Source organism: Lynx rufus, unplaced genomic scaffold, assembly GCF_022079265.1.
Source record: "Lynx rufus isolate CCGP_SWC_20201006 ecotype Redwood Valley unplaced genomic scaffold, mLynRuf1.p SCAF_1, whole genome shotgun sequence".
NCBI lineage: Eukaryota > Metazoa > Chordata > Mammalia > Carnivora > Felidae > Lynx > Lynx rufus.
Window position 1 is genome coordinate 211,708,960 of NW_025814823.1, and position 25,973 is coordinate 211,734,932.

General features: G+C 42.4%; 1 protein-coding gene across 1 annotated transcript; it reads left to right on the forward strand.

Annotated features, from left to right (window-relative positions):
* The first annotated feature begins 8,731 nt into the window (after positions 1-8,731).
* On the forward strand, positions 8,732-25,608 carry PRLR (prolactin receptor). Its single transcript, XM_047074077.1, has 8 exons — positions 8,732-8,836; positions 11,661-11,793; positions 13,234-13,403; positions 17,880-18,049; positions 19,760-19,901; positions 21,437-21,536; positions 22,047-22,116; positions 23,778-25,608. The coding sequence occupies exons 1-8, from the start codon at positions 8,770-8,772 to the stop codon at positions 24,798-24,800; spliced, it is 1,875 nt and encodes a 624-aa protein (XP_046930033.1). The 5' UTR covers positions 8,732-8,769; the 3' UTR covers positions 24,801-25,608.
* Positions 25,609-25,973: the final 365 nt, after the last annotated feature.

Below are 25,973 nucleotides of genomic sequence, written 5' to 3' on the forward strand. Positions count from 1 at the left end.
TCTTTGCTGTGCAGGAACTTTTTACCTTGATGAGATCCCAGTAGTTCATTTTTGCTTCTATTTCCCTTGCCTTTGGAGACTTGTCAAGCAAGAAATTGCTGCAGCCGAATTCAAAGAGGTTGCTTTCTCCTCCAGGGTTTTGATGGTTTCCTGTCTCACATTTAGGTCTTTCATCCATTTTGAGTTTATTTTTGTGTATGGTGTAAGAAAGTTGTCCAGTTTCATTCTTCTGCATGTTGCTGTCCAATTCTCCCAGCACCATTTGCTAAAGAGACTGTCTTGGGGCGCCTGGGTGGCTCAGTCGGTTAAGCGTCCGACTTCAGCTCAGGTCACGATCTCGCGGTCTGTGAGTTCGAGCCCCGCGTCAGGCTCTGGGCTGATGGCTCAGAGCCTGGAGCCTGCTTCCAATTCTGTGTCTCCCTCTCTCTCTGCCCCTCCCCCGTTCATGCTCTGTCTCTCTCTGTCTCTAAAAATAAATAAACATTAAAAAAAATTAAAAAAATAAATAAATAAAGAGACTGTCTTTTTTCCGTTGGATATTCTTTCCTACTTTGTTAAAAATCAGTTGGCCATACATCTGTGGGTCCAATTCTGGGTTCTCTTTTCTGTTCCATTGATCTATGCGTCTGTTTTTATGCTAATACCATACTGTCTTGATGATTACAGCTTTGTAGTAGAGGCTAAAATCCAGGATTGTGATGCCTCCCACTTGGTTTTCTTTTTCAACATTACTTTGGTTATTTGGGGTCTTTTAGGTTCCATACAAATTTTAGGATTGTTTGTTCTAGCTTTGAGAAGAATGCCAGTGTAATTTGGAGGGGAATGCATTGAATGTATAGATTGCTTTGGGTAGTATTGACATTTTAACAATATTTGTTCTTCCAATCCATGAGCATGGGATGTTTTTCCATTTCTTTGTGTCTTCCTCAATTTCTTTCATAAGTTTATTCTAAAGTTTTCATCATACAGATCTTTTACATCTTTGGTTAGGTTTATTCCCAGGTATTTTATGGCTTTTGTTGCAATTGAAAATGGGATCAATTTCTTGATTTCTCTTTCTGTTGTTTCATTATTGATGTATAGAAATGCTACCGATTTCTGTATATTGATTTTGTATCCTGTGACTTTGCTGAATTCATGTATCAGTTCTAGCAGCTTTTCAGTGAAATCTTTCAGGTTTTCCATGTAGAGTAGCATGTCATCTGCAAAAAGTGAAAGTTTGACTTCTTCTTTGCCAATTTAGATGCTTTTTTATTTCATTTTGTTGTCTGATTGCTGATACCAGGACTTCCAACACTATGTTAAACAACAGTGGTGAAAGTGGACATCCCTGTCCTGTTCCTGAGGAAAGCTCTCATTTTTTCCCCCATTGAGGATGATACCAGCCATGGCCTTTTCATATATGGCTTTTATGATGTTAAGGTATGTTCCTTCTATCCCAACTTTCTTGAAGGTTTTTGTTAAGAAAGGATGCTGTATTTTGTCAAATGCTTTTTCTGCATCTATTGACAGGATCACATCGTTGTTATCCTTTCTTCTATTAATGTGATGTATCACATTGATTGATTTGTGAATATCAAACCAGCTATCAGACCAGGAATGAATCCCACTTGATCATGGTGAATAATTCTTTTAATATGCTGTTGAATTTGATCTGCTAGTATCTTGTTGAGAATTTTTGCATCCATATTCATCACGGGCATTGGCCTGTAATTCTCCTTTGTAGTGGGATCTCTGTCTTGTTTGGAAATCAAGGTAGTGCTGGTTTCATAGTATGGGTCTGGAAGCTTTTCCTTCCATATCTATTTTTTGGAACAGCCTGAGAAGGATAGGTATTAACTCTGCTTTAAATGCCTTGTAGAATTCCCCTGGGAAGCCATCTGCCAGGATTTTTATTTGTTGGGAGATTTTTGATAACCAATTCAATTTCTTCACTGGTTATGGGTCTTTCCAAATTTCTATTTCTTCCCAATTGATTTTGGTAGTGTGTGGGTGTCTAAGAATTTGTCCATTTCTTCCAGATTGTCCAGTCTGTTAGCATATAATTTTTCATAGTATTCTCCAATAATTGTTTGTATTTCTGTGGTGTTGGTTATGATCTGTCTGTCCTCTTTCATCTGTGATTTTACCTATTTGGGTTCTCTCTCTTTTTGAGAAGTCTGGCTAGGGGTTTATCAATTTTGCTTATTTTTTCAAGAAACCAGCTCTTAGATTCATTGATCTGTTCTGTTGTTTTTTTGGAGTCCCTATTGTTTATTTATGCTCTAATCTTTATTATTTCTCTTCTTCTACTGGCCTTGGGGTTTCTTTGCTGTTCTTCTATTTCCTTTAGTTGTGCTGTTAGGTTTTATATTTGGGATTTTTCTTTTTTCTTGAGATAGGCCTGGATTGCAATGTATTTTCCTCTAAGGACTGCCTTTGCTGCATCCCAAAGGGTTTGGACCATCATGTTTTCATTTTCATTTGCTTCCATATATTTTTTTAATTTCTTCATTAATTTCCTGGTTGATCCACTTATTCTTTAGTAGGATGTTCTTTAACCTCCATGCATTTGGAAGTTTTCCAAATTTTTTCTTCTGGTTGATTTCAAATTTTGTAGCATTGTGATGTGAAAATATGCATGGTCTGATCTCAATTCTTTTATATTTATTGAGAGATGTTTTGTGACCCAGTATATGATATACCTTGGAGAATGTTCCATGTGCACTCAAGAAGAATGTGTAGTCTGCTGCTTTTGGATGAAAAGCTTTTGTTCTGAATATCTGTCGAGTCCATCTGGTCCAGTGTATCATTCAAGGCCATTATTTCTTTATTGATTTTCTGCCTATATTATCTGTCAATTGTTGTAAGTGGAGTATTAAAGCCCCCTGCAATTACCATACTCTTATCAATAAGATTGCTTATGTTTGATTAATATATTTGGGTATTTAACGTGGGGGGGCATAAATATTTACAATTGTTAGCTCTTCTTCATTATCAGACCCCATAAATATAATATAATGCCCTTCTTCATCTCTTGCTACAGTCTTTACTTTAAAATCTAGTTTGTCTGATATAAGCATGGCTACTCCAGCTTTCTTTTGACTTCCAGGAGCATGATAGAAGGTTCTCCATCCCTTCACTTTCAATCTTAAGGTGTCCTCAGGTCTAAAATGGGTCTCTTGTACACAGCATATAGATAGGTCTCATTTTTTTATCCATTCTGATACCCTATATCTTTTGATTGGAGCATTTAGTTTATTTAACATTCAGAGTTATTATTCAAAGATAGGGATTTAGTGTCACTGTGTTATTTCATGCTTGTGGTGATGTCTCTGGTCCTTTGTAGTCTTTGCAGTGTTCCACTCACAGACTCCCCCTTAGTATCTTTTGCAGGGCTGGTTTAGTGGTCATGAACTCCTTCAGTTTTTGTTCATCTGGGAAATTCTTTATCTTTCCTATTCTGAATGGCAGCCTTGCTGGATAAAGGATCTTGGCTCCCTGTTTTTTCTATTCAGCACATTGAATATTTCCTGCCACTCCCTTCTGGCCTGCCAAGTTTCAATGGACAGGTCTGCTAGTACTCTTACGTGTCTACCTTTGTAGGTTAAGGCCCGTTTGTCCCTAACTGCTTTCAGAATTCCCTCTTTCTCTTTGTATTTTGCCAGTTTCACTATACTATGCTGTGGAGAAGACTTAATCCTGTTAAATCTGAAGGGAGTTCTCTGTGCCTCCTGGATTTGGATGTCTGCTTCCTTCTCCAGGTTAGGGAAGTTCTCAGCTATCATTTGTTCAAGTAAACCTTCTGCCCCTTTTTCTCTCTTCTTATTCTTCTGGAACTCCTATGATACAGATATTATTACGTTTCATTGAAACACTTAGTTCTCTAATTCTCCCCTCATGGTCTAGTATTTTCTTATCTCTCTTTTTCTCGGCTTCATCATTTTCCATAATTTTAAACTTCTATTTTACTTATTCTCCCCTCTGCTTCCTCCATGCTTGCTGTCACTGCATCTAGTTAATTTTGCACCTCATTTACAGCATTTTTAATTCATTATGATTATTTCTTAGTTCCTTGATCTCTACTGTCTTCTATACTTTTTTTCAAGCCCAGCTATTAATCTTATGACTATTGTTCTAAATTCTTGCTCAGATATATTGTTTATATCTGTTTTGAGCAATTCTCTAGCTGTCATTTCTTCCTGGAATTTCTTTTGAGGAGGTGTATTTTGATTTGTTCATTGAAGTAACCCTGGAAAAAACATTTTTAAGGTGGGGGGGATGGAAGAAGCCTTATCCCATACAAAGAGAGTAATGACAGGGATGAGAAAAAAGAAAAGAAAAAAAATTAACCAAACAGAAAATCAGAGAAACTATATGGCTTAATCCACAGAGAGAGAGAGAGGAAAATAAAGAAGAAGTAAATACAGAAGAGGTGTAAAAAGAATAGATTAAAAATGTCTCCTTAAACAAACCAACAACCAGAATTAACAGACTAGAGAAGGGAAGAAATAAGAGGAAGAAAAGGAAGAAATAAATATATATTTTTATGGATTTATATATATATAATTGACCAAGAATCAAATCAGAAAATGCAAATCCACTGAACCGATATCTGATGGTGCCTTGGAATCGGTGGCAGTGCTGCTCTGGAGAAGGGGCCATCTGGTTCAGTCAGTGTCAGTCTTGCTCCAGTAGATAAGCAGTTACCAGGCACAGAGGGGCATGGTTTGGTGTAGGTGGGTCCCGCCTCCACTGTGGGCCCATTGTCCATTCCCTGAAGCCCCACCTTGTTGGTGATAGGGAGAAAAATGGCAACACCCCAGTCTCTCCTCCCCAGACTGGGTGTCCCAAACCACTCTGTTCAGACCATCCTCACAGTGCCCCAGTTTTTTCTGCTCCACAGTCTCCCAAGCCTCCCAAGCTCTCAGATGGGATTCAAACCCCAGTGTCTTAAAGGATCCCCCTCTGTGTGCCCTGTTCCTGGGGTTGCGCCACTCTGCCCAGCCAGCTGACAAAGGGCCTCTGGTTCCTCACAGTGCCACGTGGACACGAGCAGCACAGTTCGTTCCATGTCTAGAAGGATCCCACTCCGCGTGCCCTGGTTCCATCCTAGACAGCCAGATGACAAAGAGCCTCTGGCTGGCGGGTGCCTGGAGGGTCTTTTGTCCTTGGAGCAGCTATTTGCTTTCTTCCCACAGCACAGAGAGGATTGCTGTCTCTAACTGCACCTCAGACTGGCTACAGAGCCCGAGGCCGGCTCCCCTTCTCCCCAGGTGCACGAATAGGCAGCTGGCTCCAGTCCAGAGAAAGCCCCACAGTTAAAAATCGGTTCTTTGCCTGTTTTTTTCTGTTTCCCAGTCCATGGTTTTTTTTCTCTTGTCCAAATACAATCCTATATTTCCACAGCCTCTCTTTCCCCTCCTTTTGTCTCTCCACAGAAGGGGATCCCTTCCCTCCGTTCTTATGCCGCCCTTTTTATCTCCACCAGTTTGAAATCACGTACCTCTGGCCTGCCACGTTGTCCCTGTGGGCCCCTGGAGATGTTTCTGTCACTCTGTAGCCCGGATTCCTGGAATCCCGAGTCTTCTGGCCTCAATACTGCTGTGTTTGAGGGACAAGGGAACTTCAGGTCCCAATACTTCTCTGCCATGTTGACTCCTCTTTCCAAGTCTTGCATTTTTAAACCACAGTCACACCCAGGGAGCTAGTGAAGAGTGAAGCCAGTATAATTGTCTTTGAACTGACGTATGGGGCTGATGTTTTCCTGTTTGGAATGCATCCATGTATTTGGAGCAATTTGCCCCTATAACCGTCTCTAAAAGCAGGCTGTGGACCCTCTTTGGGTGTTCCAGCCCCAGTTGGGATCCATGAGGAGGTCCTTGATCAAGATCTTGCTTGCAGTGGGGGCTGGGAATGGGTGCATGGGAGGGTGGCTTAGAGAAACAAAAAAACAAATTTATCCCTAGACTAGCATCTACCAGACATAAAAGTATGCGTAGTTCTGGAAAAAACACAGTACGTGAGCAGGGTTAACATTAGGCATGGCTCCCTTAGGTTAGCAGCTGTGATTTCCTTGCCATGTGAAGGTGTACTTTCCCCACTGTGTTTGCCCTGCAAATAAGGTGCAGGATGAGTTGAGAAATTACTGATGAAGCACAGTGACAACACCGCTAAGAGTCTGTCTAATTCCCTGGCGTGGGGATTTCAGGGCAGCAAAAAGTGAGTGGTGGCTACTAACCGGATTCCAAGACAGCTGAGGAAATCCCAGAGGAAATGAGTTTGTTTGTTTGCTTGCTTTTCAGTTCGTAAAATACTTCCTGAAAGCATTTTTATAGGAAAACTTTATTTAAGAGAGTTTCTTTGAGCCTGGACCAGCACATGGAAGTATGAACATTGGCAATATCTGCTCTTACCCGCCCCCACCTTGCCCTCCCCATCCAGTCATTTCTTTTGCAAATCACTTGGAGCCTTGACTTGGCAGAGCTGTCCAGACAGCATCTGACCTTGCCTAAAAATTGTGATTTATAGCATGCTGATCTCAAGCATTTTAATGCAATGCCCCAAAGAGTAGAGAAGTCTCAATAAAAGGATATTCTAGAACTTCTTCAGTCAGTGGGCCAAATCCCATCCCCAAGCCAGGATGAGATAGATCATCAGATCTCCAAGACAAAAGAACTCTTCCAGGGCTATATGGACCTATTGAAGCTGGATTTGTGAGAGCAAAGTATTGTGAGAGCACAAGTAGGCCCCGCAGCCTGACCGTCCTGGCTCCATGCCTGCTCGGGGCGTGGCGTGCTGCTCACGCGGGTCCCTTGCTCTTGTCCCCACTCTCCCTGCCATAGAAGGAGGAATTATTGCCCCGTCCGTCACAGACTGTCTGCAAATAAAGCTGATTCTCAGAGGCGCTCAGATTTACTACATTTCACTCTCCCAATGGCATGTGACTGACCATGTGTTACCCCTCTCTGTACTTCAGTGTCCTCACTTGTTAAAAGGGGAGGTAATAGTCTGTGCCACTCATGGGGCTGCTGTGAAGGCTAGATGAGGTGCAAATGATTACAACACTTAGCACAGTGACTGTGCTCCAGACATGGTAGGCATGATTATTCCCATCATGAGCCTCTAACCACTTGATTTAAATTAAATGGCCTGAGGAGGCACCTGGCTGCTTCAGTCAGTTGAGTGTCCCATTCTCGATTTCGGCTCAGGTCATGATCTCACGGTTCATGGGATCGAGTGCCACATGGGGCTCTGCACTGACAGCCTAGAGCCTACTTGGGATTCTCTCCCCCTCTGTGCCTCCCCCACTGTCTCTCTTACATGCTCACACGTGCATGCTCTCTCTCTCTCTCTCTCTCTCTCTCTCTCTGTCTCTCTGAAAATAAACATGTTTTTTTTTTAAGTTAATTAATTAAATGATCTGAGAGTTTAGATGGGGCAGGTGGTTTAGAATGTGCAACCTGGGAAGGAGGAGGCATTAGGAAGGAATCCTGGAAGAGTAACTAGAAGGTCCCCAAAGAATGACATGCTGGCTGCCTCACAGGAGGCCATTACTAAACCAAGAGCCCCAAAATAAGAGGGTTACTTGATGGTGCCTAGGTACCCCAAATCTCTGCTGTCACTAGGATTTCTACTTCCCAGTATGCCTCGTAGGGAGTGGTATCAGGTGGAGAAAGCCTTCTAGAAGTTGTCCCTTAGATGGTATCCAGCTGGTAGGTGGGGAACCCCCACTCTGGCCAGGAGGAATGGGGGAAGGCTGGTCTTTTCAGGGCTCATCAAACAACACTCAGCCATTTCAAATGTCTCAAGACAGGCAGCCTTGCCTCTGGACGGTCTTCCCTTGATTACAAAAATCATAAAATTTAAAAGAAAATATATGCCATGTGTTTCCAAGAATTTACACTTAGTTCATCAAATCTTTTGTTTTCTGAGAGTGTTTTGGAGTCCAACAAGACTATTGAGGCTTTTTCAAATGTCTTTAAAAATGCTTTTTTTTTTAAAGAAGGACATTAGAAGGCTTTGAAATTTGTTCCAAGAGTAAAAATAATAATATTAATAATAAATTGCTCAAAACTCTCAACCCCTGCAGGTTCAAAATTTACTTAATATTCCAAAACCAAAAGACTTGAATTATTACGGGGGGTTGTCATTTCTTGAAAGAGAAAAAAGAAAGAGGCTCACTGGAGTTCACTGGGCGGTTCTCAGTTGTGCCCATGGCCCAGCCGACTTCTTACTTAGCTTACACCTTCAGAGGAAGCCCCCCCCTAACTTGGCATCAATGAGGGCAGGTTAAAGTCATACTGAGGGTACTTACTGAGTATACTTGGCTTTTCAGCCTGGCTTATTTTTGACTGGTGGATCAAAGCCCTCCAAGAATGGCTCTCTTGTGGGGCACACGGTCTGTGTCACATAACATTGGTGGTGTATTGTTAGGTGAGCAAAGAATGGAAACAGAACAGTTTTTCTTTGAGGTGTGTGTAAATGAGCGGCTGCCAAGCAGCTGCCCTTGAACGCTGTCTTCTGGTGACCTCTGGTGGTAGAATTTGTCCTAGCATGTGTACATGTATGCTTCTGAGCCAAGCCATCCAACCATGTTACAATTTTCCTACATTCCTTTCCTGCTGTTTTGTCATTCATGTTAGGCAAGGAGCAAGAATCAGTTGCAAACACCCAGAATAAAGTGGTGCATGTGCCTGGCCAGACTGTTATTTCACAAAAAGTTGCCTGGTGCCTTTTCTTTCAGTGAAAGCCTGATACATTTCCTGTAGAAAGAGAAAAGAAGCTAAAATGAAGGAAAGTGTGGCATCCACAATTTTCGTTTTGCTACTTTTTCTCAACACCAGACTCCTGAATGGTAAGTAAGAGACTGTCCTGCTCTCTTTAATTCCATGGGGTGTTTCTTGAGAGGGCGGAGAGTCCATATAGTTCTCTTGTACTGCAGTTACAAGAAATAAAAGTGTCAAAGTGATTTGCTGCTATTAATTTGCAGTATTTTTTGGCATTAAAATTAATGCAGAAATCAATGCAAAGGAAGCAATGCGGTGAATGCAAAGGCATGTCCCTATGTTGTGCCTTCTGTCCTCACTCTGGGAATGCAGTGAAGCCGCTGTATGAACAAGACCAGAGGCTCGGTCCAGCTTTCCAGCTACTACTAGCTATATATGGAACCTGGAACCAATCACTCAATCTCTCTGGGGTTCCGCTTTTTCAAAGTGAGGATAATGATGTTCCCTCCACCTCAGATGAAATAATATATGTGGAAAATCTTTGAAAAAGTGTAAAGAGATGACAGGGATTGCTATTACATGGTCAGAAACATATAGCCAACTCTGTTGTCTGTGCCCATGGGAGAAATGAAGTTTGAGCCAGCATGCTGGTAGGTACATTTCGGTGCCGCCACCTCTGTGTATCTTTGGGTGTGGATACTTTTGTATATACTTCTGTGTATTAACTTCTCTATGTGTATCTGATTGCAAATGCTTCTCTGTGTATACCAATGTAAGTATACGTCTGTGTGTGTACCTCCATGAATGTGTATATTTCAATGTGTGTACCTGCCTGTGCTCTCTGAGTATGCATATGCATGTATGTCTTTGGGGGCGGGGGGGGTGCATGTGTGTGTTTGTGAGGTGGGCTCTATGTGGGTATTTGTGTGTACCTGTGTGTATGGTGCCTATGTGGTTGTCCCTCTGTGTGCACTTTATAAGGATAGTGAGACAGTCCATTGATTTTCACTGTGTCCGCTAAAGTGAATGAAAGGAACATTTGACTAATCGTAATTTCACAGCTGTGCTCTCCTCTCTTGAGTTTCCTAGAAGTACTATGAATAACCAGTGAAATGTAGAAGAGATAAGCTTCCAGAGAGAAAAAGGACAGTAGAGATCAGTATAATCCATGGGGAAACTTGAAGTGCTCAAATAAGCATCAGTTGCCTTAATTGTCTTCTGAATATACTCATTATTGAGCCATAGGTTTGGGGGGGGGGAGTTGGTTAATAAACCTTTCTGTCCCACACACTCCTTCCCACCCACAACAAAACACAGCAAACAAATTGTTTCAACCTGTGAGATTGTCTTGAAGAAATTTTCCCTGGAGGACGAATGATGTTACAAATATCGGCAGACCTAAACCCAGGCTGGCTGGCATGGATTCCGAGGTTTTCTGTAGTTCTTTGACGGTTTTCAGGGGGACTGGGAGCCAGAGGTAGCTCAGCTCCCGCTGACATGATTAGCCCAGTGTCCTCTGCCCAGCCTATGCACCGCATCATGTCATTCCATGAAATTCTTTCCGGCTAGTTTTGCCTGGTACCCCTTCTTCCATGCCTGTCCTCCTCCGACTTGCCCTTTCTGATCTGGTGCTCAGCAAGAAATTCTGGCCCAGGAGCCAGCCAGCAGGAGGGGGGTGGGGGGGGCGTTGGGGAGGGGACAAGTGTGAGAGAAAACAGAGAGAACCCTCCCCCCCACCCAGTTGCTGAGACTGACACCTTTTGAAAGCTCTCCTCTCTGCTGCTGACTTTCTCCACTAAGCTCTAGCTCAGGCATCCAGCTTGGGGGAAAAGGAGGATCAGCTGGGGTTCTGTGGATGGGCACAGTGGCACTCCTAGCCCAGCAGCACAGGGCAAACTCCCAGGGCCACTCTTTCCCCTCTTTGGACCTGACAGAGAAGGAAGAGGAGAGGGGGAAAGCTCACCAAGAGCTTTGGGGATTAAGCAAGTAAAAACCCCATTCACTTGACATTATATTTTCCACATCACCTCATTCAGACCTTCTAGCTTCCAACTGGGATTAGACACAGCTCTTGTATAATAATGGTAGCTGGTAACCAGGAGGGCAGCTCTCCACTCCCTCACCTCTTACCATGCCTCCCACCCCCAAAAGGGTCATAGAACTGCAAGGAAGCCCTTTGCCACTCACCACAAAAAGACCCAAGAGGAAGGGGGAAAATATAAGACAAAAGGGACTAAAAAACAAGATTCGGAAATGGGGGTGGAAGAATGAGGAGACAGAGGGTGAGACTGGGTCAGAGGTCCAAGCCAAATGGAATCAAAGGAAAATGAAGGCCACAGATTGAGTCAATGGTGTGGGAATGGCAGAAAGATGGAGATTTGTGAGCAGATGAAGTGCCAGAGAGCCCTGTTTCAGCAGAGTGTCCCCAGGATGCTGGTGCCTGGGGGAGAATTCTTTCCACAGTCACCCTTATACTGTGAGATGGTGTCAGTTTCATAGACTCTGGGATTGAGGAAGGGCCACGTCCTCTTCAGTCCATGTGTATGTACCCTTATAGTCAGTCACCAATCCCAGTTAGTTTCTTACCTCACAGGATGCACAAGCACAGGCATACACACACACAAACACACACACACACACACACACACACACACACACACAGCTCTCTCTCTGTCTCTCTCTGTCTCTCTCTCTCTCTCTCACACACACACACACACACACACACACACACGCACAGCTCTTTCTCTCAGTCCTGCCAACATCCGGGCAGCCCACAGGGGATGTTGCCGGATGCTGACACTTTGGCATTTCTGAGCAACCCACCCCTAGGCCTGCTCACCCCAAGACCTCATCACTGGGCTGGTCCCACGAATCTGCTTCTATCACCAGCAGGATGGTCGAATGGTTGAATGCACCCTCATCTTTACTTCAGATGCTTCTGGCTTTTTCTAGGACAATCACCTCCTGGAAAACCTGAGATCCTTAAATGTCGTTCTCCTGAAAAGGAGACATTCACCTGCTGGTGGAAGCCTGGGGAAGATGGAGGTCTCCCTACCAATTACACACTGACTTACCACAAGGAAGGGTAAGTTTTCTTCTGTACTATCAACCCACATGACCACTCTCAATCTCCCGGCCCAAAGAACACTGGTTCTGAGTTAGAATTGCCACACTTCCCTGGATTGACACTAGTAAGGCTCCTACCACTGGGGCAAAGAACTTACTGTTCATGTCCACATTCTCGTGTTAATGTCCTTCAGGAGCTCGCTAGATGCGCATAAGCTCTTTCGCCACCCCAGAAATATAATACGGCATTGTTTCCACTGCCTGTCTGAAGCTTAGGTTGTAGCCCAAAGTCACATATGAATCGTTCCTGAGTGCTCATTAATTTTAGATGCTTATCTGTAAACCTTGTACCATGTGTAATTTGTCTTTTTGTAATTGTTACTTTTGCGATATAAGTGGATTATCATGTAATCCTTAACAACCATGGTAATGTTAGGTTTTCTAACTTGTTTTGTGACCAAGTAAAGAGCCCTCAAAGCAAAGGAAGGTAAGGACTTTTCCTTAGCGTTTGCTGATCCAGGATCCAGGATCGTCCAGAGGGTGTATTTGGAGCTAAGGTTTCAGTGAGGGCTGAACAAGGTCATCTCCAGGGGAAGATTTTGTTTTACTCATAATGAAACCTTTCTGGAAATCCCAGGAGGGCTGTAGTCCTGTGGTTGCAACAGCTGGCCCACCTCCCAAGGACTGCACTTTGTTGGACACAAAGCTGTCATCCCTTCTGGGACCCAAAGGAGGGTACATGTAAATAGATTTCGGGAACTCACACAGGTGACCGAAATCAAAAACACCTTCACACCTTGTGGTGGGTCTTGCAGTGAGGCTGTGAAGTCTAAATGTGAGCAGCCCAGTGAGCCACCTGGTCCTGAACTCTCTCTTTTCTGAGTCACTTGCCTCTGTTGTTGACTTAGTGCAGTCTGAAATACACCGACATCAATTTTTATCCTCTTTCATCTTTTGTTAATGAAATGTGACTCAACACCTATGTGCAAGAAATGCCGTGTGTGCACAACCCGCAGGGTGTGTGTAAGAGGGAGAGTCCCATTTCCTGAGATGGCCCAGTGGCCATTCTCTGAGTAGAGTGGCACCTTGGCCATTGAAAGTGCAAGTGTTTATTGGCAAGGGGCACAAATCACAAAGCCCACAAAAACCTGCCGAAGGGAAGTGACAGTGAGAAGCAGGGTCGCTGGGGACCTGATGTAACCCTTCTACCACCATCCCCAGCACCCTCTTTCCTGTCTCACTCCCAGCTGACATGGGCAGGACACAGATGTTGGGGGAGCCATTCCTTAGCTCTGGTATTTGCATTGGAACATCTGATCCTCAAAAGCCAGTGTTAATGATCTATTCAGAAAAAGACTAAAAAATAAAAATAAATAAATAAATAAATAAATAGGAAAAGAAAAAGACTAAACTCTTTTTACTACTTTCTTATTCACTGCTAATATATCACTCATTGCAGAGAGACACTCACACATGAATGTCCAGACTACACAACCAGTGGCCCCAATTCCTGTTACTTCAACAAGAAGCACACCTCCATCTGGACAATGTACATCATCACAATAAATGCCACAAACCAGATGGGAAGCACTTCCTCGGATCCACGTTATGTGGACGTGACTTACATAGGTAAGGGGAAGGGCGACAGGTAAGGAATGTGTTACTCCGTTATGGATTTGCCAGTAGTCAAACTCAGTTTGAGTCTTCTTGGCTTTTGCACGCATCCCACAAAAGAAAGATGAGAAAATTTACAATACCCTGCTCAACTGAGTTTTTCAAACCAACTTTAATTGAGTCATTCATAGCAGTAGGACTGGCCCTCGGGATCCTTGTGTTTCTGTGCTTTCCCTTGACCCTTCTTCCCATCCTCTTGCATCCAGAAGGAATGTTCTATCTATGCTTCCCTGCAGCCCTCCTCCTGCAACCAATGTCCCCTTCTCTCTTATTTTGTCCCTCCCAAGGGAAGACAGAGCTACCCCACAGAATAGCAGCTCTCAGGAGGTGTTCATCTGCTTCTGTATCCAAGGAATTACTCCAACTGACTTGCCCCAGATTCAATTTTCAGTATACGTGTGCTCAGCAACTGGAGCCATTATTTCAAAAATAAATAATCTGGGGAGTGAATACTTGAAGAGCAGTCTGAAGGCCAAGATCACAAGCACAAAGTTTGGAGAAGTCATTAGCAAAGCGAAACAAAGCCAACCTGAGAGCTGCTTCTTGCTTTGCATGATCAGCAGTGAGCTACGGGACAACTAGGCATAACTGTAGTGGCCTGGATGGTTTAGCAAGGGTGACAAAGGGAATCTTAGGACAAGAGATGGCTTGGCCAGGCCTGAGTTCAGCCCTCATCTTGGGTAATAATCTAGGGAATAGCTAATTAGGCTCATGGTTACCCAAGTCTTCCTGATTTACCTACCACCACTCAAGAAGGAAAATCGGATTAGGGTTCTCAAGTGTTCACTTGCATATATATCATCCCATTGGTATCGTATCAGTGGCTTATCCTTAAAAACTAGAAAAGCTTCCAACACCAACCAGTACATGCTTGAATATTTTCTTCCTGCAGCAAATCATTGGAATGAGCATGGGCTGGGAACTGAATTCAATCTTAGTTTAAGAAACTCAGAAAGGCAACCCCACTGGCAAGTAGGAATAAATTAAATTCTAGTCATATAAATTACTTGAGATACGAAGACTTTAAGATGCTAAGTGCCAACTAATTCCTTTGTCGTGGGCTTTTTCTTACATTTTTAACATGTGAGGGCAAAACAGCAAAAACAAAAAAGTTCTGAAATGAGCAGTTGCTATAATGAGAGCATTCACAAAAAAAATGGAATCACTAAAAGAGTAGGACTTTTAAAAAGTGAAATCAGTGAGGGCATCGATTTCACATGGGCTCTGGAAAACAAATTCTCTGGTGAAAAAAGTGTTGGGCCGTATTTTCCAAAACAATGGAAGGAGGGTTTATGGAACTCTCTTCCTATGGGGAGGGTCAAATCCTCCCATGACCCTGCAGCATCCAGTGCTGGTAACAGGCCGTAGAAGTTCATTTAAAAATCAGTGTGGGGGCGCCTGGGTGGCACAGTCGGTTAAGTGTCCGACTTCAGCCAGGTCACGATCTCGCGGTCCGTGGGTTCGAGCCCCGCGTCAGGCTCTGGGCTGATGGCTGGGAGCCTGGAGCCTGTTTCCGATTCTGTGTCTCCCTCTCTCTCTGCCCCTCCCCCGTTCATGCTCTGTCTCTCTCTGTCCCAAAAATAAATAAACGTTGAAAAAAAAATTTTTTTTTAAAAAATAAAAATAAAAATCAGTGTGCACTACAGTACATTTTCTATCAGCTGGAGTCTCATCCAGTGATAACCTGCGGCACAGAATGACAATATTGGCAGATAATGTCTCAGAAATAGATTGTGTTGTTGTTGATCTTGTTACTGCCATTGAATAATACTTAGCGATGTTGAAGACACTTGAAAGGAGTGATTCCCAACTGGCGGCTGTTTTGCCCCCCGCAGGATAGTTAGCAATTACAGGAAACATCTCCACATAGTGCAACCTGGAGAGGAGGGTTGAGGGAATTACTGATGTTTAACGGGCAGAGGCCAGAAACGCTGCGAAGGCTCAGCATCCTACACACACACCCCGCTGCCAACAAAGAAGGATCTGGTCCAAAATACATAATGCTGAGGTTGAGCAACTTTGCTTTAAAGGATTCGTCGTAAACATTTTGTTGGCAGTTTTGTACAAATAGTTTTTGATCAGAGGCGTTTCTCAGTATTATGTTTAGCTTAAAACCTTTGTAGATGATGTTTGTTTAGTAAGTACATATCATCCTTTCAGGAAGTACAATCACCCTTAGTTATTTACTTAGTAACAAATAAGCATTAGGATTGGTGGCAAATTTTCCAGAGTTCACTTTTTTAGGTAACTGTAGATTATAATGCCAAAACACTATAGTTAACACGCACATCCCAAACCTGGCATGGAGAATTATTTGAGAAGGTAATAAATGAATAGAGAAAATATTACTGACCAGCAGGACTGAGATTAGGGGAAGACAAGTTGGTATCCAAGGCACCTCACTCTTAAGGAGGGATTCACAGACCTGTACTTAAAGGAACCTCAGAGTAAGTGCCTCCTTAATTTTTTGAGACAGAGTACAAAACTCACCTTTGTACTCATTTTAAAATGTTCAATCCAGTGGTATTAGTTCATTCACAGTGTTCTGCAATGACCATCACTATCTAGTTCCAGAATATTTTCACCACTCCAGATGGAAACTTCATACCCATTAACCAGTTACTCTGGATTTCCCACTCTACCCCAACTCCAGAGCAATCACTAATCTGCTTTCTGTCTCTATAGATTTGCCTATTCTGGAAATTTCAAACATATGGAATCAGATAGTATATGGCCTTTTGTGTCTGGCTTCTTTCACTTAGTCTAATGTTTTCAAGATTCATCTGTAGTCTAGCATATGTCAGTACTTCCTCCCCTCTTATGGCGGAAGAGTCTTCCGTTATGTGAATATTAACCCATCATCAACTGATGGATGTTTGAGTTGCTTCCACCTATTGGATGCTATGAGTAGTGTGCTATGAACACTCAGGCAGGAATTTTTGTTTGAGCACCTGCTTTCTTTTTTTTATATATGAAATTTATTGTCAAGTTGGTTTGCATACAACACCCAGTGCTCATCCCAACAGGTGCCCTCCTCAATGCCCATCACCCACCCTCCCCTCCCTCCCAACCCCCATCAACCCTCAGTTTGTTCTCAGTTTTTAACAGTCTCTTATGGTTTGCCTCCCTCCCTCTCTTTTTTTTCCCTTCCCTTCCCCCATGGTCTTCTGTTAAGTTTCTCAGGATCCACATAAGAGTGAAACCATATGGTATCTGTCTTTCTCTGTATGGCTTATTTCACTTAGCATCACACTCTCCAGTTCCATCCCCGTTGCTACAAAGGGCCATATTTCATTCTTTCTCATTGCCACGTAGTATTCCATTGTATATATAAACCACAATTTCTTTATCCATTCATCAATTGATGGACATTTCGGCTCTTTCCATAATTTGGCTATTGTTGAAAGTGCTGCTATAAACAATGGGGTACAAGTGCCCCTATGCATCAGCACTCTGTATCCCTTGGGTAAATACCTAGCAGTGCTATTGCTGGGTCACAGGGTAGGTCTATTTTTAATTTTTTGAGGAACCTCCACACTGTTTTCCAGAGTGGCTGCACCAGTTTGCATTCCCACCAACAGTACAAGAGGGTTCCCATTTCTCCACATCCTCACCAGCATCTATAGTCTCCTGATTTGTTCATTTTGGCCACTCTGACTGGCGTGAGGTGATATGTGAGTGTGGTTTTGATTTGTATTTCCCTGATGAGGAGCGACGTTAAGCATCTTTTCATGTGCCTGTTGGCCATCTGGATGTCTTCTTTAGAGAAGTGTCTATTCATGTCTTCTGCCCATTTCTTCACTGGGTTATTTGTTTTTCGGGTGTGGAGTTTGGTGAGTTCTTTATAGATTTAACTAGCCCTTTGTCCGATACCTCATTTGCAAATATCTTTTCCCATTCCATTGGTTGCCTTTTAGTTTTGTTGATTGTTTCCTTTGCAGTGAGCACCTGCTTTCATATCTTTTGAGTATATACCTAGGAGTGAAATTGATGACACGGTAATACTATATTTAAGTTTCTAAGTAACTTCCAGACTTTTTTGTACAATGGCTATACCATTTTACATTCCCATCAGCAATGTATGAAGGTTCCAACTTCTCTAATGTTCTTCCCAACACTTGTTATTTTTCAGTTTTTGAATTCTAGCCATTCTAGCAGGTATGAAGTGCTCTCTCATTGTGGTTTTGACTTGCATTTCCCAATGACTTTTGAGCATCATTCCTGTGCTTGTTGGTCATTTGTGCCTCCTTAAATTTTACATCTTTCTTGCTTCAACCTAACCTCAGTTCTTCTTACCAACACCTGATACCAAATGCAAAGAGTCTCATAACCATGGTGGAGTGAAATAGTAGAGAAAGCTGCCTTTAAGTCACATAGTTCTGTGTTCAAATGCTACTTTTACTAAATATGTAGTTTCTTTCATATCTACAGTTGAACCAGATCCTCCTGTGAACCTGACTTTGGAATTAAAACAGCCAGAAGACAAAAAACCATATCTGTGGATGAAATGGTTCCCACCCACCCTGGTTGATGTAAGATCTGGTTGGCTCACACTCCAGTACGAAATTCGATTAAAACCCGAGAAAGCCACTGAGTGGGAGGTGAGTCAACTAGAAGCTTTTGGAAGGAACCAGGTCCTTGGCAAAGTTGAAGCCCTCACAGCTGAGAACAGATGATTCTTCCTCATTATTGGGCAACCATGTTGCCCTCTTGATGCTGATGTGACCTAGTCAGATGTGGAAGTGCCTTCTCCCCTCCACTGGGGTTGATGGGAACTCATCTTCATAGCTCTCTAGGGCTAGTTCCTTGCACTGAACATCCTCTTCCACCAGATTTCCAACCCACTTCCCTCAGGATATCTTAGATTAAGACACTCGTGAGTGTACCTACATGGCACTAAGTAGGAGGAAAACAATCTCAGTGTAACCACTTCATGGTCAATGGTATTTTTATTCACTTTCAAATACTTCAATGTAAAGAAATAATACTGTAAATTATAGGCATTTTAATAGTTCACTCTAAAATATTTTTGTATATGTCTCTTTCAAAAAGGGAACATTTGATTTCACTCATATGTGGATTTAAAGAACAAAACAAATGAACAAAGAAAAAAGAGACAAACAAAACAACAGACTCTAAACTACAGAGAACATACTGGTAGCTGCCAGAGGAGAGGTGGGTGGGACATGGGTAAAATAGAGGGAGTCAAGAGTACACTTATTGTGATGAGCACTGACTAATGTATAGAATGATTGAAACATTATATTGTACACCTGAAACTAATATAATGCTGTATGTTAAGTATGCTTAAGCTTAAAAAAAAAAAGATACTCCAAACCCACTAGCAATGATAAAATTTTTAATGGGAGCATTTCCAAACATAGCCAAAATAATAGGATCACACATAGAAAATTAATTAAAATTCTTTAATATCATTTAACAGCCAGTCCATATTTTAATTCCCCCCAATTGCTTCAAAATATGTCTGTAGAAGCTAGTTTGTCCAAACCGCAATCCACTCCAAGAACACACATTGTTATATCCTTGTTGTTATATCCCTTTGGTCTCAACGTGCTCAGGAGACTGGGCCACTTGTCCCATAGAATGTCCCACCTTTTGTATTTGTCTGATGAGTTCTCTGTGAGGTCATTTAGCTACTTTCTCTGCCCCTGTATTTCCTGTACCCAGACCATTAGATCTAAAAATCTGATTATTCAGGTGGAACAATTTTCAGCAAGAGAACTTCAGAGGTGATATTATTTGCTTCATATTGCATCATACAAGGAGATGGAAATCATCTGGTCAACCCACTGTACCTGATGCTAAAACTGACTCTGGGATTAGAGAGATGACAACCTGATCCCTTGATTGTAAATTTATGTTTCATTTGTACAATATTGTTTCAACATCCTGAAGGTCCCGTTCTCTTTCATCTAGTAGTTTTACACCAATTGGTGATCCTTAAATCAATGAAGTCATTAGGGTTTACAAAATAACAATTTTCCAGTTTTACTAAATGGTTGTCTTCCATAAAGTAGAATTTAGAAGGGGGTAGAAGATAGGAGGCAGAATATTTGCCTTTCTGACAGAGAGCTCCAAATGGAGAGACAGAAAACCCGTTACTTTTTGTGTGAGCAAAGCAAGGAGGAAAAAGATGGGTTAAGAGGGTGGAATGGTGAGAACAGAGATTTCTTTACAAAATCTAGTTCGTTGGTCTCAGTTCTCCAACAGTCAGTTATCTAGAAGGAAAGTCTATGAAGAAGCATCACACAAGTTAGAGTGACTTCCTTGTTTTCCTTGTTTCTCTATAGACTCATTTTGCTGGGCAGCAGACTCAGTTTAAGATTCTCAGCTTATATCCAGGACAGAAATACCTTGTCCAGGTTCGCTGCAAGCCAGACCATGGATTTTGGAGTGAGTGGAGCCCAGAGAGCTCCATTCAGATACCTAATGGTGAGTGTCTTGGCTCCCTTTTGCATACACTCTGAAATATTTTTTAATTATTGATTGATTGATTGATTGATTGATTGATTTTTGAGACAGAGAGCACATGTGCACACAGGAAGGGGAAGGGCAGAGAGAGAGGGAGAGAGAGAATCTCAAGTAGCTCTGCACTGTCAGCATAGAACCCCACGTGGACCTCAAATTCACTAACTGCAAGATCATGACCTGAGCTGAAATCGAGAGTTGGACGCTTAACCAGCTGAGCCACCCAGGTGCCCCTACTCCAAAATATTTTTAAAACAGAAAGAATTTAGTAAATTTGCATGTAATAACAACTAACAGAGAAACTATGTTAAGCCTTAGCCAGAAAAATAAGTAGAGGTGGGTTTATCATCTCTCCATCCAATACAAAGACATTTGAAAGTGTAGCACTGCTCTCTGGGTCACTGTCAGTGAAGACCAGTTTCTAGAATAAGGCTGCAAACATAGGCTTGGCATATCTCAGAGGGCTTCATGCTCAGTCATTCTGCCCTCCCCATCTACCCTATCCCTATAATTTGGTCAAGGTCATCGTCTAGTTGTCCCCAAATTTGTAAAGTGGTATGCCATCTCAAAGGCATGAACCCAATTTTCAGTCTGTGATGTCAGTTACATCTTGGTCTCTATGCAGAGGTACAGTATGTAAAAGGCACTCAATTCCAAGTGCCATTAACCATGGGGGCTTCTGCTTCACAACAGAATGATTCATCTTGCATTTCTAAAGTGTGTTATGGTTTATGAACCATAAACCATACCAGGGTTGGAAGGTTTGGGCCCTTCCAACCCTCTCAGGTATTCAGAGAGAATACGATTACCATCAGGAATTAAAAGTGAGGAAACTGAAGCTCAGTGAGGTTAAAGTCTTACTCAGAACCACGTGACAAAGCCTACCTCTACTGACAACTTGCCTGGCCAAAGTATCAGGGCTTGCATTGGCTTGGCATACTGGAAAGAACACTGAACTGTGGGTCATCAGATTCACACATGCATCTCATTCAGCCCTCTCTCTTATTAAATAAATAAAAGCACCGGGTTTGGAAGCAGAAGGCCTGAGTTGCAATCCCGACTACAATTTTATAGTTTACATGCTCATGGGGAAATCACTCTTCCAGCCTCTGTGTCGTCATCTTTACATACAAGACAATGTATGTAAAAAGCTTAACACCATGGATGGCTTTAGTAAGAACTTAATAAGTGACGGCCTTTATTATTATTACTGCAACAGATCATGTGACCTTGAATTTCCTCTTTAAGGATCAAATAAAATAATATGTAAAGGGATTTTGAAGTTTATAGAGTACTGTGAAATATACACACTATTAAAATTTAATAATAAAAATTAAACCTGTCATCGATGCTACTCTATTTGGATTGCTGTTCAAATCAAAAGAGGTGTAGGTAAGGGGAGGGGGACTCTTGTTCAAAACTTGTGCTTATTAGTTTTGTTTGTTTGTTTTTAATGATGCTTTGATGTGATCAAAGCTTTCTGACTGTTTGCTTTTTAGATGTCACCATGAAAGATACCATTGTGTGGATCTTTGTGGCTGTTCTTTCTGCGGTCATCTGTCTGATTATGGTCATGGCAGTGGCTTTGAAAGGCCACAGGTACTTTACTGTCTATCATCCTTCCTCCCCATCATGGTTGTCAGGGATTGTGGCAAAAAATACCGTATAAAAATAGTAGAAACCTACAGATAATTCAAGCACTTCATTTAAGCCATTAGCTGCAATGTGTTCACCCACAAAAAAATCTTTTATCAGTGATAGCAAAAGTAGCAGAACGGTCTCCTTTGAAGCTGGTGCTCTTTCCATCAGACTGAGGCTCCCAGTTATGAAATAGTAAAAATCTTCTAAGAGCAACTAAAATCAAGAGAAGCAAGAAATTCAAGTAATCCGCTAATTTCAGAATCAGCGTCCTCTATTAGCCAGAGCTAATTGTGATGCAAGCCCTTAAAATGATTGCCTTCACCATTGATTGTTAGTCTCGTGGAGCCCCAGGAGTCTAACTCCTATCTACCATAGTCTGTAGCAGCTATTTGGAGAGGATACTAATCTTTCAAAAATCACAAAGTGAGAAGGTGAGTCATCTATTCTTTTTCACAAATTATTTTATAGCATGGTGACCTGCATCCTTCCACCAGTTCCTGGGCCAAAAATAAAAGGATTTGATACTCATCTGCTGGAGGTAAGTGGCAAAAGTGGGGAATGTAGTATGACCCTCTGCTTTGCAATGATTACCTTTACACATGCACACACAATCCCCATCCGTTCAGCCTGGCCAGCTCAGTCCCTGCCCAGCGGGTCCCCGCTCTTCAGCAAGTGTGTTTACAGAAAGCTGGGTGGAGGCATGAGAGTACTTACCTTTGGGAGAGAAAGCCAAGAAAACATGAAGATACATAATAATGCTTGCTAGGCCTACCAGGTGTGTATGCTCATAAGCACAGAAATAAACATTTTGCACAATTAATCAATTAAGAAAAAGGGTAAATGTCTTACTTAATACAAAACAGGGACCCACCACCACCTCCCTTGTCATACGTGGGCTAAAGCTTTCACTCGAATGTTCTTCACATGATTGCAATATCCTGCTGTAATTGTTGTTCACTTTGAGAGCGTTCAGTCGAAACTGGATCAGTACAGTGGGCTCGTGTTTGCCAGGCCCTGCCTAGACTGATTCAAGGTGGAATTAAATTCAAGTGTTTTGAATAAAAAGAGGGGTTACATCATTTTAAACTTCTGTCCAGATTGAAATATATAGTTTCAGTTGGACTCAATCTTAACACTGTTGTGCCTAAAAGCAATGATCTGCATTACATCACTTGACCCAGCCACTGTGAGACCAGCAATGCAAGAATGTGATAAGTGAGTCCCAGAGAATTTGGCTTGACTATACTCAGTTTGATTGCAAATATCGGAGAAGGGATTAGAGCCCCAGAATTTGGGCTCCTGGCCCAGTGCTCTTTCTTACCCCACTATCTAGTCTCTAGTACTGACCTTCATAGAACCAGCATGAACTTCTCAACTAAGTAAATTAACTGCTGTCTAACTTGAAATTTGACCTTATAGCCACAGAAATGGAATAATAAAATAACTACTGTTTGGGTTACAAAAAAAATTTGTTTTCACATTCTTAATCACAGTACCCTGATCTTCAAAAGAACTCCCAGATAGGTACTATTACTTCCATTTTACAGATGGAGAAAGTGAGGACCATAGAGCAGCTCATCCAAAGTCAATACCCTTTAATAAGGGATAGAGTCAAGACTTGGGCACCAGTACCTGATCTAAGTCAAGGGATCAGGAAGAAGAGTGGGAAAGAAAAGGAAGCCAGAAGAAGAGGAAGGGGAGAAGGAGGAGAACAAAAAGGAGGAGAGGGAGGAGACTGGAACAGCAAGGAGGGATGAGAATCTGCTTACTACTGCCAGACTCCAGAAGGTGGTGGACTTGGTTAGGAGGCCAGCAACCAGATCTCAGGGCCAGTGGGTCCCAGAGCACTGAAGCCATGCGTGAGCACTGTGGATTTCATGTTTCACAAACCTCTTATTTGTTAGGCATGTGTTTATTATTTGTGCATACACTACCTGCCAGTTGAACTCATAATCATTATGGCTTAGGGAGAAACTAAGTTAAAATCATAAATTGATTGAAAGAAAACTATGAGGTGAGTAGTAGCCCAGGAGGTGGTTATAAATAGCCTGATACACAAACATCTAACATTTGGGAAATTCTGCTAGGCCGTTAGCACATCCCACTTGCCCATAGTCATGACCACTGGCTTGGCTGTGATGTCGACATGGAATGTCAGGAAGCTAACGGCCATCTCTCCTTGTGTCTGTGTTTGAATAGAAGGGCAAGTCTGAAGAACTGCTGAGTGCCCTGGGGTGCCAAGACTTCCCTCCCACTTCTGACTGTGAGGACTTACTGGTGGAGTTTTTAGAAGTGGATGACAGTGAGGACCAGCAGCTGATGCCAGCCCTTTCAAAAGAACACCCGGGTCAAGATAGGAAGCCCACACCCCTGGACCCAGACAGTGACTCTGGCCGGGGTAGTTGCGACAGCCCTTCCCTTTTGTCTAAAAAGTGTGAGGAAGCCCGGGCAAATCCCTCCACATTTAACACTCCTGAGGGCATTGAGAAGCCAGAGAATCCCCAGACAAATGCTACCCGCACCTGGGACCCCCAGAGCACAAGCTTGGAAGGCAAAATCCCCTCTTTCCCTGCCAATGGATCCAAATCTTCAACATGGCCTTTACCACAGCCCCCCAGCCATCCCAGCCCCAGATCTTCTTACCACAACATTGCTGATGTGTGCAAGCTGGCCATGGGCCCAGCAGGTGCATCGGCCACTTTGTTGGACAAAACAGACACACATGCTTTAAGATCTTCAAAAAATGTTGAGACTGGAGGGGAGAAAGTGGCAGTTGAGCAGAGGGCAGTGGAAAGCTTCCATTCCAAGACTGACCAAGGCACAGCATGGCTGTTGACCCGGGAGAAAACCTCTTTGATCTCTGTGAAACCCTTGGATTATGTGGAGATTCACAAAGTTAACAAAGACGGAGCACTATCATTGCTCCCAAAACAGAAAGAGAACGGCAACCAGACAGACAAGCCCAGCACTCCTGAAACCAGTAAGGAGTATGCCAAGGTGTCCAGGGTGATGGATAACAACATCCTGGTGTTAGTGCAGGATCCGCAAGCTCAAAACCTGGCTTCGTTTGAAGAACCAGCCAAGGGGGCTCCACCGCCCCTTCAACCGAATCAAGCTGAAGAAGACCTGGCCTCCCTCACGTCGGCACCAAGCAACTGTGGACTCCAGCAGGGTGGGTTGGATTACCTGGATCCCACATGTGTTATGCACTCCTTTCAGTGATAGCTTGATTAATGGAACGATTGGTTAAAATGTGACTTCTTTTCAGGTAACACTACAGAGTACAGGAAATGCACTCTCCCAGAGAATGCTCGAGAGCGTGGTTAGATTGACACTATACAGCCCACAGTTCATTCGTTTTCATGCTCCATTTTCAACCAGCTGCCTCTTTCTCCAACAGCTGATTCCAGAACAAATCGCTTTGCTTCCCGTGATTTGTACATTTACTTTTTGCTATTAGTTATAAAATTATGTGTTCAATGAAATAAAAGCGCATCGTTTAGTATTCTCGAGGGACAGTACCGACAGGTATATCCTCTGGAAGAGACTTTCACGGTTTGGTGTGTGACAAAAGGAAATGAGAGAGTCACGGTTGTTTACCACAGGAAGATGACAGGTGTGAGAGACAAATGCCATGAAAACCACTGTTGAAAACCAACGAACCTTTGCTTGACCTTTGTTTGACCTTTACTTGACCTTTGCACTCCTCTCTTGTTTTATTAGGATGAACCGAACACATTTAAAGAAAGAATGCATTCCAGAACACCTGACAAATTGTTTACATCAGTTCCTATCACCTTAGTGATACATTGCCAATATGCAAGCCAAAATGATGCCTCCAATTTTTTCTTAAAATGGTTTGAATTTATTAAGCGTGGGTTTTCCCCCCTAAATTGTATTTTATCCTAAAGCCTCTAGAGAATATAGTTTTGGAAAATGGAATTTTCTTACATTACAGGTAAATGAGTTTCGTGTGGTAAATTCTTCTAAAATGTTTTCCTGTTTCATTTCAGTACACGAGATAATTTATTAAACCCCCTAGCCTTCTGTTAGGTAAAAAAAAAAAAAAAAAAAAAAAAAAAATCCGGAAGACTAACGTTAATTTAAAAGATAATCACAGCAGGATGCTAATGGAAATACTGCCTTACTGTACATATGAATTCTACTTTAATAGAAACCCATAAGTTTCACAATGTATTTTTGAAGACTATTTTTCTATCACTTAGGTAAAATAAAAGACTATTTTCTATCTTCCCAGTACAGCTGTTTACGTATTTAATGCGTACAGTATTTTCTGCTATGAGGTTATAATGAGTATTTGCAGTACATAGTAGCATATGCAGTCCCTGTTTGTGGAGGAAAATGCCATCCCAACCCAAAGTCCATTGAAGATTA

What these genes read in the sequence shown, in the direction of transcription:
- PRLR (XM_047074077.1), top strand. Translation starts at nt 8,770, where the DNA reads ATGAAGGAAAGTGTGGCATCCACAATTTTCGTTTTGCTACTTTTTCTC. An exon ending in CTCCATTCAGATACCTAATG is followed by an intron (nt 19,902 to 21,436) that starts GTGAGTGTCTTG and finishes TTTGCTTTTTAG; the next exon opens with ATGTCACCATGAAAGATACC. An exon ending in TTGATACTCATCTGCTGGAG is followed by an intron (nt 22,117 to 23,777) that starts GTAAGTGGCAAA and finishes GTGTTTGAATAG; the next exon opens with AAGGGCAAGTCTGAAGAACT.